This window comes from Pleurodeles waltl, chromosome 1_1 (genome assembly GCF_031143425.1).
Source record: "Pleurodeles waltl isolate 20211129_DDA chromosome 1_1, aPleWal1.hap1.20221129, whole genome shotgun sequence".
NCBI classification, from domain to species: Eukaryota; Metazoa; Chordata; class Amphibia; order Caudata; family Salamandridae; genus Pleurodeles; species Pleurodeles waltl.
The window spans coordinates 186,613,288-186,632,636 of NC_090436.1; the positions used below are offsets into that span (position 1 = coordinate 186,613,288).

Consider the following 19,349-nt stretch of genomic DNA (forward strand, 5'->3'; position numbering starts at 1 on the left):
ACACGCTTACGCTTGTTATAAATACAGGATATCGTTCTCTATTTGTTCATTAATATGCTGTTATGTGCTTAACCACTGCATTGTGAAATCAACTAACAGGCTTCTGTTGAAAATGTATGCTTCACTCAGCGTGCTACAGGATTTTCTGAGATGGACTAGGAAGATATTAGGGAATTCTCATGCAACTATGTTCACATTTATGCTTCTTTAATCAATAAACATAATATCATAAAATCATGTATTCCTGAATAACTTTAGTTCCTCTTCATCTACAGTTTAGAGCAACATGTTAATAGAATGTGTGCAATTTTCTAACCGGGAGACATAAGACTATCCTCAACATAAAAAAACGAATGTCCTGGGTCAAGAAGAATTATTTTAAGAAATCTCTACTGCTTTGCAAAATACACACATTTTTAATCCAGTTATAAGCTTAAGAATTTTTATAAAGAAAAAAGTGATTGCTTACTTGGAATTTTTTGTCGAAGAGATCTATCATAGCTATGAAACACAACAACATAAGAACATTGGGAATTCCTAATTATTTTGTAATTCAGGCATAGCTCTGGTTATGATTAGGAGGACTGGTGATGGGACTGTCATCTTTCCCCTATTTATTTCTTAATAACTTTTTGGGATTCTAGCACAATTTGTGCGTACGAAAATCTGTATGTATTCTACTGGCTGAAAATAAGCGTAATATAAAATAGAGAGTGCTGGTCATACCATAAAAATGCTATCATGGCAGTGAGGTGAAGAGGGAATTTGAGCCTTTGCTAAACAATGTTTTCAGCACCTCCTTCAACCTGCTGGCACTGGCACGGATGCATGATCTTATCTCATGAACATCTAAGGCTAACCCAAGAAAAACTCCAATAAACATTCATGTGGTGAATAATTAACAAGCTGTGTCCTGAATACAGACTGTACTGGTCTGGACTGGGCTAAGACTCTGCCAAGTGGGCAAAGGTTTTGATCATGGACGCCACATTCCTCTGAGCTCTGTGCTCAAGCCCTCAACACTTTGGAATGCAGCTCTGGCTATTCAAGATTATACTGCCAGTTAAGCTGTAGAGGAAAAGGAATCAAAACAAAATAAAGATTACATCTAAAAACTAGCAAAGACCAAAAATCAGTGCACAGAGAAAATATATATAACCTGTCAGAAACACTGTTTGACCTGTATTCCTATTGTTATCAAATTATTTGATTAGTTTTCACAGGGTTGGTGCTACGTTGGTGTCACCATAGGAAGGTGATATATGGCGGCCCTGCTAACTGCCACTAAACATTGCTAGATCGCAATATAGCAATAAGAATTGCTTAGCTGCTTAAACGATAACAGCACACAAATGGCAAAATCCTCATTAAACCCATATGTTAAAATTAAGATATAGCAGATAGGCAAGTGTGAGGCAAATGGTAAACAAAGTAAATAACTTATGGGAATATTAAATATTAATTTAGGGTAAACCACCGTCGTCCAGTGTAGGGCCAGTTTAATGTCATATTTTCAAAATATTTACTCAAGATAAAATGTGAATACAATGAATCTAAATAGAATTTATTCACATAATCAGATGTTATCCTGATAATCTGGCATGGACCTGGCCAAATCAAATCAAATTAAAACTACATCAAATTTACCATTATGCTGCTGTAATCTTGGCTAATTAATCAAAGTTTGTGTTATGCGAAATTCCCCAAATTACACCAGGCAGGAACATTTTAGAGCACGAGCACAGGAACAACAAGATTGCGAGCAGCTGTTCTTTACAGCACTTTTTTTTAGCATGAAATGTCAGTTTTACATTTCGCATAATTTATGTAGAATTTCGTGAATTTCACACACCAATACCTCAAACTCCGGGGACCGTGCATTCACTGAAATACACCTGGATGAGTCTTGGCATAATATGTCAGTCATCAAAGAGCTAACGAACAGACCAGACAATGTGTAGTCATCGTATGTGTGTATGGAGTGCAAACATGTCTGCAGCACAATGAAGTGGGGTGAACCACAACGCAGCTAGGGCCGGACTGGTCATTATGCCCCTCTGCCATTCCAAAGCTAGGCCGCAGGCTACGGGGCCGCTTCGAGATGGAGCAGAGCTTCATGTAACAAGCTATGTGCGAGGCGACAACCAAACAACATCCAAGGAGAATGTGGAACTGACAGCTGTTTAACATCCTCTTAGTAAACATGTCACCCTACACGCAACCCCTAAATGACCTTGCGGCTGAAATGCAAGTGTGGTATGTAAATGTTAAGAATATATGCTTATGACACAACACATGCAGAGTTTTGGTCCCTAAGTCGGAAATCAGAAACGGGCAAAAATGGGCACTTTCTGCCAAGTGCACAGCCCGTCCTCTACTGGAGATCCATAAGAGATGTCAGTCAAAACTTGATTACGTCAGACAAATTTTAATCAGTCCGAAGTCATGTTTGTAGCTGACTGATGGCCTGGCGAATTGCGCAGCAACAATAAATATTTATCTTCAGTTATATCAGCAAAGGTTCCCCGAGTGTTGTGGAAAGGTTAGTGATCACTTTTTAAATCGGGTTACTTGTTTGTGTGGCAATGACCAGTGAAAAGCAGCTGGCCACAGGGACCCTATTACCAGTGTAAACATGGGCGCGAGGAAAAAGCCACTAAGTGTTGGAGCCAACCTCTTGATGAGGCAAACATCCAACTGTGGCACGTGCTCCTCGTCAGCCCTGCTGTTTGATCTACCCGCGCGGGCAGCACTCATTTTCTTCGGCAATTTTCTTTTTTGTTTGATGTAGGAATTGTTTTGGTTTGCAGCACTTTTCTTTTAGAAAGGAGGGGTTTGAGAAACGCTGGCCAGCAAGCATCGTTCATATCTAGGTGCATTTGTAGAGTTGTTCAGTTCGGTTAAAAAGCATATGCTCCAGAATGAAGACACCATTCAGTAAATCAGATCAGACCTTTTCCCCAATTCCTAATTCCCTGATCACACTTTTTCTAGGGATCTGGTTAGAAAGATGAGCAACCATTTGCTGTCCCTCCATTGAATCGGGCGTCTTGCTTGACAACGCCTCTGTTACATTACATTACCGGATGGCCATATGTGACATCAAAACCTCAGTAACAAAATGATCTTATGGCAGATAGGAGTAACTTGGGTTCTAAACACTCATTAACTTCACACACATCTTATGATTATCTCAGGAGATCAGGGATGCTTACTGAAAACCCATTTAATAGCTTTACATGTAAAGCACATATAATAAAGCACAGATCTCAGTATGTGGAAGGGCTAAAACATGTCTCAACCATTGCGCTGAGAAGACAAAAGAGACAGGTCAAATAAAATCATTCACCCTTCTGATCTCTAACCCATATGTCATGTGACATGTAAGTTCATTTGTTTTAAAACTGAAAGATCGGTCATTATCTAGTGTCAAACAAGCCTCCAGAAACTATATTGTTAAAAAAAACTACCAGTGGACATATTACACCAGGCATTTGTTTCCACTTTGTGCACCCCCTGTGCAACTTTGGTATTACAGAAGGGGCCGCAGACACATTTGCGGGATCTTCTGTAATGCAATTTATTTTTAATTTCAAGAGTCTCGCAGCTAAAGCCATAACATCAGATATAAAATGTAATTTATTACACACTCATGTGATTAATGTGATACAATTACAAGTATGCAGAAATCTACAGTTGGCTAAATAATATACAACTCCTGCTGAGAGGACCTAACTAGGATTCTCATAGTGCAAATCTTTTATTCCGAAATATGTCACAAATTGTAACCAACTCCAAAACCTACCAGAGTAATCTATGATATTGCCCGCTTGCGGGCTTTACCACAGTGTAAAAACAATTCAGCACTTTAATGTCTGTGGCTTTGAAAGAAGATAGTCACAATAAATAAGTCAGAACTATTGCCTTTGTTATAATTCCTCAGTACTGTATAGAGCCTAAGCTTTTGAACAAGGTAGAAACTGCAGCAATACAAGCACTATTTTACAGTGGATGCCCACACTTTCTTCTTGATTTATAGATTTATAGCTTGTAGAAGAGAAAATCAACACAGGGGTGCAGTGTAACTCCCTCTCTCACTACTGCTTTTTATAGACTTTTTACTGTTGATCACATAATGTCGTTGTTGGGACGAACATTAAAAGAATCATGATTCCAAAGTGAGTCAATACGCAGCACCCTGAATGATCCCCAAATGAGAATCAACGAGGTTGAAGCCAGTGTGACAGAGAGACAGGCTGGCTGTCATGGAAGTCATACAGGTAGTGCTTAATTTGTGCTTGTTGTTTCCGGTGCTGAGCACCGGCACTTATTTTTGAGGGCCGGGGCTTAGTCTTCTGCCTCAAGCATTTGCTGCGAGCAAAAGAGACATATGGGAAAGACAGAGAAAGGGAAAAGCGAAAAAGCGTCACAAAGGGAGAAAGAAGAGAGCTGCAAGGGTGAGCTGAAGGGGCCGGGAGTGGTTTTAAATGGATTAAAGAGGCCCGAGATGGCTTCAGGATTACGCTGCCTCTGTATTCCGTGCTCGCACATTTAACTGCAGCAGCCGCGTGTTTCAGAGGAGAGCTCTGAGCACCGACACTTTTCTATTTACAAATTAAGCACTGCATACAGGGAGCAAGAAAGCAGCATCACACTAAATAAGGTAAGGTAGCATAGTAAGGTAATGCCCAACTCTGACATCAGCTGTGATCTGCAGGTCACAAGTTCGAATCAAGGCGGGGTCAATTCACTGTTACGTTCTTCTGAGATCGGTGAACTGGGAACTATCAGACTGGATAACAGTGACACCTGTTAATTAAAGCACTTACATTGACAAAAGTGCAGGATGACGCTCAATATAAAAAAGTGAATATTATTATTCTGAGAAAAATATAGGTGGACTAGCACGCAAACACACATATTACAGGCAGAGCATCATCTAAGTGCAGAAAGAAAGGGGAGGGCATCAGTTAACAAGATGTAGTGCACCATTCACTATGTTTTAACACTAAACAGGCAACACTTCACTTCATTGTAGATGGTCATTGCTGAACGTGAGTAATGACCAGTGAATATTATGTAAGATGTTTAAACGTGGGATAGCATGAACATATACAGACAGCTCAGCTGACGTATTTAGTTCTTCTTGAAGCTTCTACCACCCAAAGTAGAACTTTATGGTGAATCTAGAAGAAAGATAGGGCTACAATCTTATCACGAGAACATGCATTGCAGACGTCATGAGTACAAAACCTTTGGATAGATATCAATAACCAAGAATGAATTATAGCCCCATTATACTGACTTGTGAGAACTGAGGAACAAGAACATTAAGACATTTTCCCCAGGATCACACAGTGAGGTTAGGTTCTGAATTTTGGTTAAAAAAATCCAGGTGTATGGGATCCATATTAGACGACCTAGGCATCAGGCACTATCGACGCAGCAGAAGCTGTTGCAGAATCTCCAGAATCACTTGAAGAAAGAAAAACAAAATGACAGGCATTCCACCACAAGCTCACATGATTATGACCAAGGTTATGTTTTAAGAATGGCTACATCAGTCTCGACAGGGAGCAAACAAGCCTCCAAAATGTGGAAATCACATTTCAACATAACTGAAGAATGCACAGCATCCACAAAACAAACACAGGCCGAAGAACATGTATTCATGGTGCAGCTGAGAGCAACAGCCGTAACTAAATTGGCAGTCTTAACTAAAAGACTCCAAATAGACAAAGAATCAACTTGCTGCACTCTCTTATTAGTTATATACCATAAAGATAACACATTCAAGTGGGCTCTTCAACACATATGTATGCTTTCAACAAAGTTCAGTTTCACTCTGCCATCAGATGCTCTTCCCAATACTATAATTCAGTGTAGTTTCAACCTTGTTGAACTGCTGACTGAGAGCGTCTTGATTTATACCTTGTGTTCTATGATATACAAGACTAGAACTCAAAACAGCTGCATGAGGAGCAAGACGATCACAATGGCATCTGAGTCTCCATCACACGAGCAGCACTCATTTATTCATGGAGTATAGGCTGGAGTGGCTGGTAGTAGAGCCTGTCTACTATCCAGGAGGCCACCATTGCTTAGAAGGTGCATGAACTAAGGACTCTGTGGGGTGTAGTGATGTGCATATGGAAGAGTGCATTTTGCTGGGATACCATGTTCAAGAAGTGGAGTGATGTATGATAACGGCACAATTGTCAATAGAGATGCATGCCTTTCTGTGGTGTGAGTCGCTGATAGTCATGGGAAAGGTAGGTAGTTCACAAGTCTATTTATCCTGCAAGCCCTCAGTGGAGACTCTATACATTGAGCATGCCTGAATAGTTTTGAGGTTGCCTGGCAGTTGGTTCGGGAGAGTAGATCTCTCAATATTATCACCAAAGAAGAAGAAGATTAGTTTAAAGATGTATATCCTTATCATGGTGTGCAGAGGTATATATTTTTTAATAATACTAGGATGATTATCCTGATAATTTGTGTAACTATGGGTACATCCTTGGTATGGTCCCACTGTTTCTTATAAAGGCAGAAGAAAAAGGCTTGAATCTCCTCATGAATTTGCACACACTGCGTGCTCCGCATTTGGCATTCCCCACAGGGCATTTCTTCTGTCCCACATTTTCTGTTTCCTCAAGTAGGTATGTACTAGGATATTGCAGAGGCTTTTGCTTTTCCTAAAGGTAAACACTGGTTTCTCAATATTAAGGCCTCCCAAGTTCAAGGTATTGCGGTGTTGCTTTAACTTGTTAGAACTCGGACAATATGTTGTGACAAATATTGGTTTAGTTAAAGCTGGTTTTCGCGAGTTGTCAGAGCAGCTCCGTACTGATGTTTCTTGACCACTTCTCAACATTATTTAATTATATTTTGGGGATAGTGTTTTTCATTCAGATTAGTGCTTAGTTTTTTTAACATGTTCTTTGTATGTATCAATATAGGTCCAATTTAGCATCAGGCGTAGGAAGTGGCCCACAGGAAGTTGCTCTCACAGGGAACTCGAGTAGAAACCTTCATACCATAGAAAGCTAGTGCTGTCAGTGGGTTTATAGTACACCTAGGTTTTGATGGGTCCCTATCTGGGTAAAGTCTCAAGTCTAAAAAGGACATCTCTTTGATGATCATTGAATTTCAAGATGGGATCTAGCCCATTCATCCTGTCGGTGAAAGTATTTGCCTTCTCGTGTGACAGTTTACAAATCAGTAGGATGTCGTCTATGTACTTCTGCCATAAGACCATATGTCTTGTAGGGGATAGAATCATGAAAAATGAACTCTGATTCAAAATTCTGCACATAAAGACACCTGGCTCAGTGCACATGTGCTAACCATGGAAGTCCCATGTACCTGGAGAAAAAACTGTCCCTCACATTTGAAAATAATTTGTTGTTAGTACCATATGTACACAATTTAGTATGAAATCTGGGGGTGTCATGTATTCTGAACATTATGTCCTTACTAAAGTCTCAAGTACCTCAAGGGCAGACTCATATAGTGGCTCTACATCTAATGACCCTTTTCTGGGTCAAAGTCTATCTAATTTAGTAGATTCAGGACATACTGTGTGTCTTTTAAGTATCAGGTAATTTCCCTTACTAGAGAGGGTTGGAAGATGTCACAAAACTGGCTAGTATGTAAAACTAGGGTGATTGTAGGTCTTTTTTGCTTCCTTTGTCATGATCCACATCTTTTCTTTCCTGCCTCAACTAGAAATGTGATCCCCTACATCATGTCCTTTGTAGTACCTGTCATCTTTCAATACCCTAAGACATTCATCGCAGTACTTTTGTCTGAGTAGTATGACCACAGTCCCACCATTGTCTGCTGGTTTAATTACAACAAAGTGATATTTATCCAGCTCTACTTTTGTCGTATTCCCAAGTATGAGTGATATGTTATTTTTTGGAACACCCACACCATGATTTACTGCTTGATGGAAAGTGGCAACCTCAGGGGTAGCTGGTTTAGGGGCGGCGAGAAGACAGATCTTTTGTGTAGTCCTGTGTTCATTTCTCTCTCATCTGGCCTGCCATTTCCTTGTTATCAAAGAAAACCTTCAGTCTTACTTCCTTAACTAATTCAGCTACTTCACATCTGAGTTTAAAAAGCTCATCATTAGTAGGGACAAATAACCAACCTTTGTTGATCAGCCCTCTTTCAGTTTCAGTTAAGACTTTCTCATTGAGGTTGATGACATTATCATTTGATTGTATCATTATTTTCTCGCTCGTCCATGGCTGGGGCTCTATTTTTTTTTTTTCCCCACCCTCTTCTGCCTTTGTTCCCTTCAATTAGACCCTGCAATCTTTTTTTCTCCACCTTCCTTGGCCTCTGCCTTTGTTCAAATAAAGGGGGTATGGGTGTTGCCATGGATATCCCTGTTAAAAGGGATAAGGCAGGAATCCATAAGGTTATGGCCACTCCCATTGTTGGTTCCCATGTGGTCCTAGGTGTATGGATTCTGGGCTTGATGTCCTTGTCCACAGCCCCTTTTATTTCTTGCCATATTGCTCCTGAAAGGTCTGAGTCAGAGTAAGATGTTGCTTTTGTGACCCAAAAGTGGCCCAATAACCCTGGAACAAGGAGTTAGGAATAAGAATTATCCTTTCTGTCAATATACTTATCGCACCGTTATGATTTATGATGTGTCTCAGGAAGCAGTGAAGTGTTTAAATCCTCGCTATCTCTCAAAGTACTAAGATGTCTATTTTTTAATTACCACACACCCTGCCCGATGGGCATTTAGGGCCTACCTTTGAGGTGAGTCATAAGAACTAAAAATGAAGGTTTAGGTCTGGCAAAAAGTTTATTTTGCCAGGTCAATTTGGCAGCTTTAAAAGTGCACATCCAATTTGCAGGGCCAAGCCTGGAGACATGCTTTGCACTGTCACTTTAGTGGTGGAACAATATGTTCTGCAATCCACTATTGACACTTACTTACAGGCCCTCGTTACACTTTTGTACCATACACTACTGACTTGTAGGTTAAGGTAAATATGCCAATAAGGAGTGCAGCCAATTTCAACATGCTTTAGGATTCAGAGCACATGCACTGTGGCCTGGTTAGCAGTGCCCCAGTGCGCAGTCACAAAAACGTCAGCATCAGTCCAAACAAATCGGGTTACCTTACAAAAACAGGCATTTTTTTACAGAAACCAAATGGAATTGGGTATGAATTCAAATGGAAAAATTGGGGACTGATACTGAAAGTCAGCAGTAAGGAATTACTGTCTTTGATGTATGTTATGGACGACTCTTTCAATAGTTCTAAGAAACACATTCATCGCCCCCATTTGAGGGTATTTCTAACTTTAAGAATATATTAAAACATTACAATTATTTCCTCTATTTGGAAGAGGCAAATCCAGTCATGTCTAGAATTGTGAACTTTACAGTGGAGGAAGGCACATTTGCTGTATTCAAGACAAGAGGTAATTTGATTATGTAGATCGGAGCTGAAGTATCAGCCAGACCGATCACCAACCTAAATGTAAGCTGAGGCTTACAACACAGAAAGGCTCAAACAACATTTAGTTTGGTGGTCTTCTTCCCTTTTAATGACAAATATGGAGTTGCTTATAGATTCAGTAATCAACTACTGCCCTTTTAAAGGAAAGATAGTGGCCACTTTGTGAGAGTTCACATTTCTAGCATTCTCTCCATATACACCCATTAAGGGGAACTAAAAGAACAAATCAGTACTAGCATAAAAATATATTTATTTATATACCTTTTTTCGTTTTGTACAGGTACAATCACTTTCACTCTCCCAATTTTAAGAGTAAATTACTATTTTTTTAACTAGTATGATGCCTAGTAGGCCACTTGCATCATACTTTGGTGTGATTCTAATTGTCTTGCTCCCTCTCTCTTTCATGCAACATGGACATTGAATTACTCAGTCCATTGACTTTGCCCAGATGTTACCAACTGTACTAACAACAGTCTAGCATCAATAACATTCAAATTACAATGCTTGGAAAAGTAACAATAGAATGCCAGTGTAGGGCCAAAAAGTGAAATTCCTTTCAGACAGTGTGTAAAGCAGGGGTCTCCAACCTTTTCTGTAAAGGGAGCTAATTATGTTCAGTGAAACTCACTAAGAGCTACTAATATTGTTAGTGCTGTAACAGTGTCCACATCAGACAAGATTACATCAGTGGCCACGCTATGCATGGTTACTACTACCGGCAATCACCTCAGCGCATGAGGCATGGTTGCCAACAGGGATGTAATAAATGCCTCTACATGGGTAATACATAGCCATAGCGTCAATGCTTCTGATACCAAGGTAATATTTGTAAAAGTTTGTCCTAATGAAATATGATTTATCACTCAAATATCAGCTTTATTTATATTTTGGAACTTTAGCCTTTTTTTAAATTTCAAATAGCTTATGATTTTTTCAATTCAACCAAGCAAAAGCTTCTAATTTATAAATCTGGGCTGCACTCATGAGAACTACGTGCAGATAGTTGGAGAGATCCCAGTAGTTCACGAGCTGACTGTACAGAGCTGAATGTATGGATTATAAACAAACTAACTGGCTGTACCTTACACCTCATTTTTAAAATTTTATATATTCCTGGGCAGTACACAACATACAGAATAATTGTAAATGGAGTCCTGAGTGGAGAAAAAGAATATGCTAGTTTGCTAGGAAGACTCTTAATTTTCCCCAAGACATCATGAGACAAGTCTGAAAACCTTGAGATAAATTTGCAGGCGCAATCATGAATACAGCTGCAAATGTTTGTGCTCAACAACAGGCTGCACTGTTCCTATTGATGCAGGACCTAGACTGACTCTTGCTTAATGCTGATCACTGTTGCCCCCTTTGAGTCTCATGCTATGTATCTTATCACTTTGGTGAATCCCTAGGCACTTTAATGCAATCTTACAACAGGCACTGACCAAAACCAGTAGGTCTGAATTAATGTGCTAATCCATGCAATGTAAACATATTAAAGTTAGCACAAGTGGACAGAAAAGGCGATAGCTAAAAGCTTTCAATCAAGCAATTCAACCTAAGCATTCAGGTGGAAGGGCAGACAAATGCCCAATAGCATGAGGTGAAAGATAAATATTCAACTGGCGGAGCTAAGAAATTATTGACAAAACAACTCAAACACATGCCTGAAAAGGTCAGATCAAAGAAAACAAATGGCTTAAAGGTGCAGACCAAAAGCCCACACTATTTATACTGTAAGCAATAGGTCTCTTTGGCAGGTCCGCTGCTAAAACCCAGACATATAAATCACCATTGGTTTCTACCATTCAAATATTGCCGAGACATTTACTAGTGCATCTTCTGACTCAGTGTGGGTAATAGATATATTTAATTTGGACCATCTCACCATTTCTGATTTAACCTCCTACAAGGGAAGCAGCAGAATGGACATAAGTTTCCAAGCTAAGTTGAACTGACTGAAAGGTCTTGTATAGAACAACATCATGTAACGTGTTAGATGTTAAGAGAACAAGATAACAAAAACAATTGCAATTTAAATATCAAGTGAAACAGAAAACAGACTTTATGTAGTTCAGAAAAGCAAGATGGCATTTATTTATTCACCCAGATTCGTGTTATTTTAAGTACGTTTGTGAAAGCTATGTAAAAAGAGACAAATGTGAAAAATGGTGAAGAAGTAGTAAATGAACACCATGTACTCCCCTAAAGGCATAGAATGAACTTTTTGTAGGCTCTTACAGTGTTATGCAGTGGTTAGAGGACTGATGAAATTTCTTCATCGACTGCTTTTACCTCAGTGTTTGCATTTTTTTTTTTAGATTATCTATGTAAGTTTGATGCACTCCTTTAGCAAGCAGTGTGACTATCATCTTTTATTTATTATGCGGTATGTAATTAACTAAATAAAGAGTGCCCCCCCTCCCAAAATATTTCTCTTGTATCAGACCAAATCTGATACAATATTAGGTAAAGTAGAGTAAATAAAGGATAAGAAGATAGTATTGTAATACTGTACTCCTAACTGTAATAACAAAGAGAACATTACACATTAACAGTCTTTGTCCTTTTTTTGCTCATGGTTCACCTCAAGATTTTACAAATTCTTTCAAATATATCATTGATAGACCTCATTCCAAGTAAAATGTAATTGGTGTATTTCTATAGACAGAATCAAACGGCATGCAAATCAGTACACCATAAATGCATTTACATTTGGGTCAAAGATAAAAGAATAATAAATTCTTATGTTCTTAAAATTCCAAAATTAAATGCCATGCAGCCGAAAATTACAAATTCAATTTAAATGAGGTAACAACCAATGAAAAGCAAAACGTACAAGCATTTTCTTTGAATGATTCAGCTAGGTTGTCCCTGTTAGAGCTGGCAGCCTTAGGCTGGTCTTCCCCTCAACCTTTTGCCTCGCGTCCATTTTGCTAAACACATTTTTGTTGGCCTCAGGACTCTGTGCACTTTACCACTGTTAACCAGTATTAAAGTGCTTGTGCTCACTCCCCTAAGACATGGTTAAATTGGCTTATAACCAATTGGTATATATAGTTTACCTCCAGGTCCCTTGTAGAGTGGTATACCATATACCCAGGCCATGTAAATTAAATGGCACTAGTGGGCCTGCAGCACTAAGGTCCTCATTTCAAGTTTGGCAGACGGAAAACTCCTTCTGCCGAGCTCCCAACAGGGTGCTGCCGCCTGCGTGCCAACCTCCCCACCGGAGTCATTAAGAGTTTCTCACTAGATCGCTGGGCGGAAACCTAAGTTTCCACCCACAGGCCTAGCAGGAAACAGGCTACAGCATTGTCTCCGGCTCATAATCGAGCAGTCAACAATGCCTTAGTCAAGCAGGGTGCACCAGCATCCTCGCAATGGTCACAGTGAACACTGCAATGGTGCTGGGCAGGGGGGCCTCTGCACTGCCCATGCCAAGTGTATGGGCAGTGTAGGGGCCCGCCTGTGGCCCCCTGTACCTGTTCTCCAACAGCCTTTTGAAAAGGCTGATGGAGAACGTGACCGTAATCCTCAGGGCAGCACTGCTGGTAGCGCTGCCTTGGCGGATTAGGATCTCTGCCACCGCCAGGATCCAAGATCTTGGCGGAGTTGAGGTTCCCTGGTGGTTTGACTGCCAGAATTGTTATGTGGTGGTTGGACCGCCACCACAAGTCTGGCAGTTGTAAGACCACCACACTCATAATGAGGCCTTTAGTGTGCCACCCACTTAAGTATCACTTCACAACATGTCAAAGGCCTGCTGTTGTAGCCTAAATGCAGTATTAAACTGCCATGTTGACTTGGCATTTAAACTCTCTTGCCAAGCCGTAAACTCCTCTTTTATTACATACAGTTCACCCCTAAGGTAGGCCCTAGGTAGCTGGTAGGGTGTGGTGTAATTAAAAGGATGGGCATGTACTTCTTAGTCCTAGTACTGAAAACTTCTAAATTTGTTTTTCATTACTGTAAGGCCTACCCCTCCCACAGGGTAACTTTGGGGATTTCTTATTATATTTAATAAGCTGTCATTTCCAATTCGGAGCAGGTAGCTATTTCATGTTTGGTTTCTATGAAATTGTAATGATAAATCCTCTTTAATGATAAAGTCTGATTTTTCATTACAATTTCAAACATGTCACTTTTATAAAGTTGGCATTTTCCAGCCCTTTGTGCTTGCAGCATGTCTTGGGTCACACAACTGGGTGTAACTCACATTTAGAGTGTGACTTCCTTACAGACAGCCACACAATAGAGGTATTGGGTGTGCCTCAATGACCCATCTACTGGCTGGATTGTTTTTGGGGGGGTGGGTGGAGGAACAGGGGCTGAGCCCAGCCCCACTTACAACTGAGCAGATTGTGCTCTGCCTTTCCATAAATGACCTAATGATCCCACACAGTCACTGCAGCCAGGACAGGGGAGTCAGGAACTTCCATGCACTTCAAAAACCCACTGTCTAGCAGTTTCTCCCACCTTCTAGAATCGGGGCACCAGGGCATAAAAGTTGGACCTCAGACACCAACTTGTCAGTACACTCTACTACAGAGTGGATACTATGTCAGGAAGAAGGACTGCCACTCTACTGGACTGCTACCTAGCTGATTTGCTTCCTTTCTGCTCTGCTGCCCTCTTGACTGGGGAGGAAGAACCAGGCATGCAAACTGAACCCAGGACCACCAGTGTGACTCCCAAGGGCTAGTTTGCTGGCCTCCTGATCTGAGCCTCAGGGACACAAAAGCCTCCCATTCACCTTGGACCCACATCTTAACCCAGCCTGAGTGGTCACGACCCTCCGAGTGGTGTCTCACCAGTCCCAGACCCTTGGAAGTGATGCTGAAGGTGACCAGATAACCAGAACTCAAAAGCGGGGACTTACGCTATGTTCTTCTCTGCAGCAGAAAGTCCTTTGCAGAGGTCCTTCGCCAAAGGGGTATATCTGCCTCATGCAACTGTCTTCAATTACAGTCAAATGCCTCATCCCAGTGGAGATTTTCAACTTCCATTTCAGAGACTAAGTCCAAGTGTAGAAATCTTAACTGTGGCTTCAACCCCAGATTATCCGATGACGATGATCCCTCCGCAGACGCCTCCCGCAGCCTTGCCGCACTGAACTTGACCTTCTCAGAACATTTGTCTCAGAAATTATTTTTTAAGTCCATAGTTAAGCACTGACTGGGCCCAAACCACTTCTTGCACATGGCCTTGTGCAACTAGATAAAAAACTATCTATTTGAAATAGGAAACTAATCAAACTAAAAGGACTCCTCCTTCACCATTAACTGATTACAATTGTCTAATTGTAGATACAGTCACTCATAACCAAACACAGGATACTGGGTCTTTGGTGAGGGAATTACTAATTAGAACAAATAAAAGAAAAACAATGCAGCTGAAAGGCAGTGCTTATGTTCGGAATAGAGACCTATGGCAATTACTAAAGACTTAGAAACCTTTAATGAATGTAACCTCAAAATGCTGAACATTTATCATGTATTACTTACTTAAATAGGCCTACTGATATCACAGTGCTGCACAGGATGTGTGTGACAGAGAGCTCTTGTATTAACCACATTACTTACCTCTGCTTGAGCTTTGGTTTCTTGAAGCAGAGCAATGATGTCAGTTTTTGACATCACCAACGCCAAGACCGATTGCAACTTATGTTGATCTAGTGTTGAGATCATCAATTGATCTAAGCTAAAAAGAAAAGGTAGAACAAATGTCAAATACAGAATATTTGTGAACTGAGTAAAGACATGTGGGCAAAGCACCTCTTTTTAGAAGAGTCATCGCAATTGGCCAGGCCAATATACATGACAAGATCATATAATAATGATCATTACATAACTGGTTGGTACAACTTCTCTTTTGTTCTCTGGTTGTTTTACAGCATGTGCTAGGTGGATGATGAGAACATATTTTTCAGTTAACGTACATGGGATACAGCTCACCAAACATTTACCACTGAGATTAATTTTGTCACTGTTAAGTGCCCAAGTTAAATATTAAAGATTGATCTATATTTACACAGAAATCATGTGGCTCAGCATGCATAAACTTACATGAACTAATCCTGAGACATACTATCCCAAAGCTGATTGACAAAGGCCTCAGGCACACAGCAAGGAAAGTAACAAAACATTTCCTAGCGTTTAACATTTACCTAACCATCTGACCAGAGAATGTCTGCATTACAGAACTTTCTCGGATGACTAGGATAGTTCCTAAAAGTCACAAATATATTTTTACATTTACAGTTCAAGATTACTATTACATCACATCTCATGATCTAGAACATGTCTCAAATGTTTTCTAATTTCCAAACCTTGAGTACAATCGGGTAAACAGAGAACTGTATAACTCCCTTTTTCAAGTGAAATAATTTTTCAAGTAATATCTTTTATTCTCCATTGCCTGATATGAAAATTGCTGGTTCTTGTGCATTTTCCCAAATTTACTACATGCCTGATGCCTTTGGTTGTCCAGTCATGAGTTTCTAAAGGGTGGGGAGTATGTGGAGGCCCTACCTTTCAGTGAATATGCTATATTAATAACATAGCAAAGTAAATAGCAAATGTTTTGTGAATGTTCACAAAGGTTTATCTATGAGAGTCCAGTCATTTAGTGCAGAAATTCCACTTACCATGTGGAAATTTCATAGCAGTAACATATTTCTCAACAAATAAAATACACAAGATCCTAATTCTGTAAATCAAGGTCTGTGAATTTTGCAGGTGTGTCACTACCTGCAAGTTACATGTTCATGCAGAAAAAGTTTGGTCACTTTGCCCCTCAATTTTTCATAATTAAACAAACACTGTACTATTATTGAACAGTTGCATTTATCTTTATAACCACTGTAGCAGTTTAATAAAAAGAGAGCATTACACCTACTTTTAGTTAGTAACAGTTGGGGAATTGTGCATGGGAAAGTGTGACAGCCTTACTATGTACTATGCTGGACCAAAGATACACCCAAAATTTTAAAAGACCAGGTTCAGTTCCTTTATGAGAACTAGTGATGAGGTTAAAAATATCCCTATTTTTATTATTCATTTATTATTGTTATTTACTTCTGAAGTGGTCATTTAAATAATGCTATCATTTAACAAAAATATATGGATGTCTTTTGACAGACATATGAATACATTTTTACATTGCTGAACATGGCCACTATAGATGTAAGCGTTGAAACCAAACATAAAGAAATGGTTTAAACATTCTCCTACTGTGAGCTCTAAGATTAATTCAGACACCAAGGAAGAGAAGTTCTCTTAAGATACCATTTGACAGAAAGCATTTTAAGTATCATATTTCCTAACACATAATGTAGATCTGGCAATGTACACAGAGATTCTAAAGGAAAGAAGACTGTATTTTATGTTATAAAGTAATATACTTTAGATAAATGTAAGGTATCAATGAGATGTACAGAAAAAAATTTCTTTAAATGAAACACTGAACAATATCGTAGAGCTCTGAATTGACAGCACTGGAGTAGTGCAAGTGTATACATTGTTGTCAAAAGTGGAGCAGGTCAATATCTGTACTTTTAATGCTAGTACATTATACCATAATAATGGTACTATACAACACCGCAGTGCCATCACTAGCCAAATCTTATATAATACTGCAGTGCCATCATTAGCCAAACCTACACAACATATTGTCATCTTTGCTGTAATTCGCAACAATGGGTGCAGCATATAATTTGGCAATATAGTTTCAGCACTGCATCTACAAATATGATATAAGCCTTAGATTTTTGTTTCAATTAACAGGTTTTTCCTTTTGATGACGTTAAGGAGGATTAATAAGCAATTTTATTAATCCTTCTCATGTGTTATCTTTTTCACACAAGATGTAATGTGTCTGTAGTTGTGTGATTAATGTAAAATGGAAAGAAATAATATGATGTCAATACCAGGACATCAGGATGCCTTTTGGGATATGTTAATTGTATTTTTATACTATGAATAAAGTGATTCAGATTTGTTCCATTACCATACTGGCACATATAAAGAATATGTAAATGTGATGGTTTATTATTTACTGTTTTTAAAGCGTAAGCGTTTTGGCCTAACTGAGCACATATGTGACTATTTTTAGCCAGGCGTGACATCCATGAATATACCAAATGACAATGAGACAACCAAGTAATGCCAAATGACAATGAGACAACCAACGAAGGCAACTGTTATAACATTTAGAACACCAGATGACTATGGACCAAGGGGAAAGCCAAACAGAAAATATTCACTAAAACAATCTCCCTTCCCTTCCACCAGTGCCTAAATCTGCATACTCTCAGTATGTGGTCTCGGAGTCCAACTTGTTCTTACCCTACATCACATTTCCTTCCCCTCCAGTTCAATATGTTATTAACTGTTCATTATTCCACTTTGGGGTTACTCTGGAATTCATTTTTACCCGGGGAGATGGTTCACCACCTCCCCCCTGCTCATATTATTCTAAGCCCAATTTACTCACAAATAATCGAAAGCCATAAACAAGCGACACAACATTAATCCCATGCACATTATTTACATACAATATTTGCTTTTTGCTTGCTGCATACAATGCCTAATCCTGAACAAAAGCATGCACTAAAAGTGCTGTTTATTTAGTAAGAAAATGTGAATAAATATGATTTAATAAAAATAGGAAAATCGAGAAAAGGATGGATGACAAATGTCTCAACACTAGTAAAAATGAGCTGATGAAGGCTAGATCGACAAATGTTTCTGAAAAACTGTCACCAGAATATACATTCTTCTGGACTGATAGCTGTCAAATTTCAAAGTCACAAAGATAAAATATGGTTTTGACATTTCCCTAATATTTTAATGCTCAGCAATTATATAATGTAAAAAAGAGTACCAATTCTGATATAAAAATATCACATAAAGTGTAACCTGTACTACAGGAAAGTAAGAAATTGATACTTCCTAGAACAATAGTTGGAGCACTCAGGATTACTCCAACTCTTTGTTTAATGGCACACCTAATACCATCGATGCACAGATTAGAAAATAATGTGTTAACAGGTTCAGCCCTTTAAAGCTTGCAAAGGTCGGGCATAAAGAAATTAAACTGGTCAACGTGCTCTCCTCAAACAGACTAGAAAAGCACCAAATGGAATTTATTCACAGACAATTAACTAGGATCACGGTATTGATCACCTCCGCCTAATGCTTAATTAAGATTATTAAAGATGTAATATCAACCTGCATTGAAGACTAGTAGTAAGTTTTGCAAGCTGAATGGCAAGGCGTGCTTTGACTGAAGCAACACCTATTTGGAGTGACTCAAAGATGTTTTATCTTCTTCCTGGAAGTATCACATAGAACCCTGCCCATAGCACCAAATCTGACAGACACCAACACAGACGACAGTAAGGTAAAAATTTAAAATAAACTTTTCTAAGCCTTACAAGTGAAAATACATTAATTTTCATACAGTGTGGCACATTTAATTTCAATAGAGATAGAAGAACACAGGATCATACTCCTGATGAAGACATCTCTCAAAGCATAGCTCCTAAGCAAAGATCGAAACGTGTCAAGTTTCTTTTTTTTTGTTAAACTATCTTTATTGGCGTGTTTATGGTACATTATAATATACATTGCAAAATAACATATGGGTTGACATATCTCGCCGTGTGTTACATCTGACCATATCTTCCACAGAACGCGGCTATCTGATTTAAAAGTGGTCATTATATGTCTTATAATCAAACCAGATAATAGCATGAGTGCTCAAGTGCCAAGTAACTAATATAAGCAAGAAAAACAAAACATAACAACAAAGCTGTGTGTCCTATCTCACTCAGCGTGTCCAACGAACCCCGGGATGC

General features: G+C 39.2%; 1 protein-coding gene across 5 annotated transcripts in view; it reads right to left on the reverse strand.

Moving 5' to 3' along the window:
• PDZD2 (PDZ domain containing 2) overlaps nt 1-19,349 on the reverse strand; it is an 877,375-nt gene that overhangs the window by 112,446 nt on the left and 745,580 nt on the right. For all 5 annotated transcript variants that reach the window (XM_069220426.1, XM_069220418.1, XM_069220410.1 and 2 more), the window contains exon 20: nt 15,073-15,190. In XM_069220426.1, the coding sequence (XP_069076527.1) occupies nt 15,073-15,190 (118 nt within the window). The remainder of the gene's footprint in view (nt 1-15,072; nt 15,191-19,349) is intronic.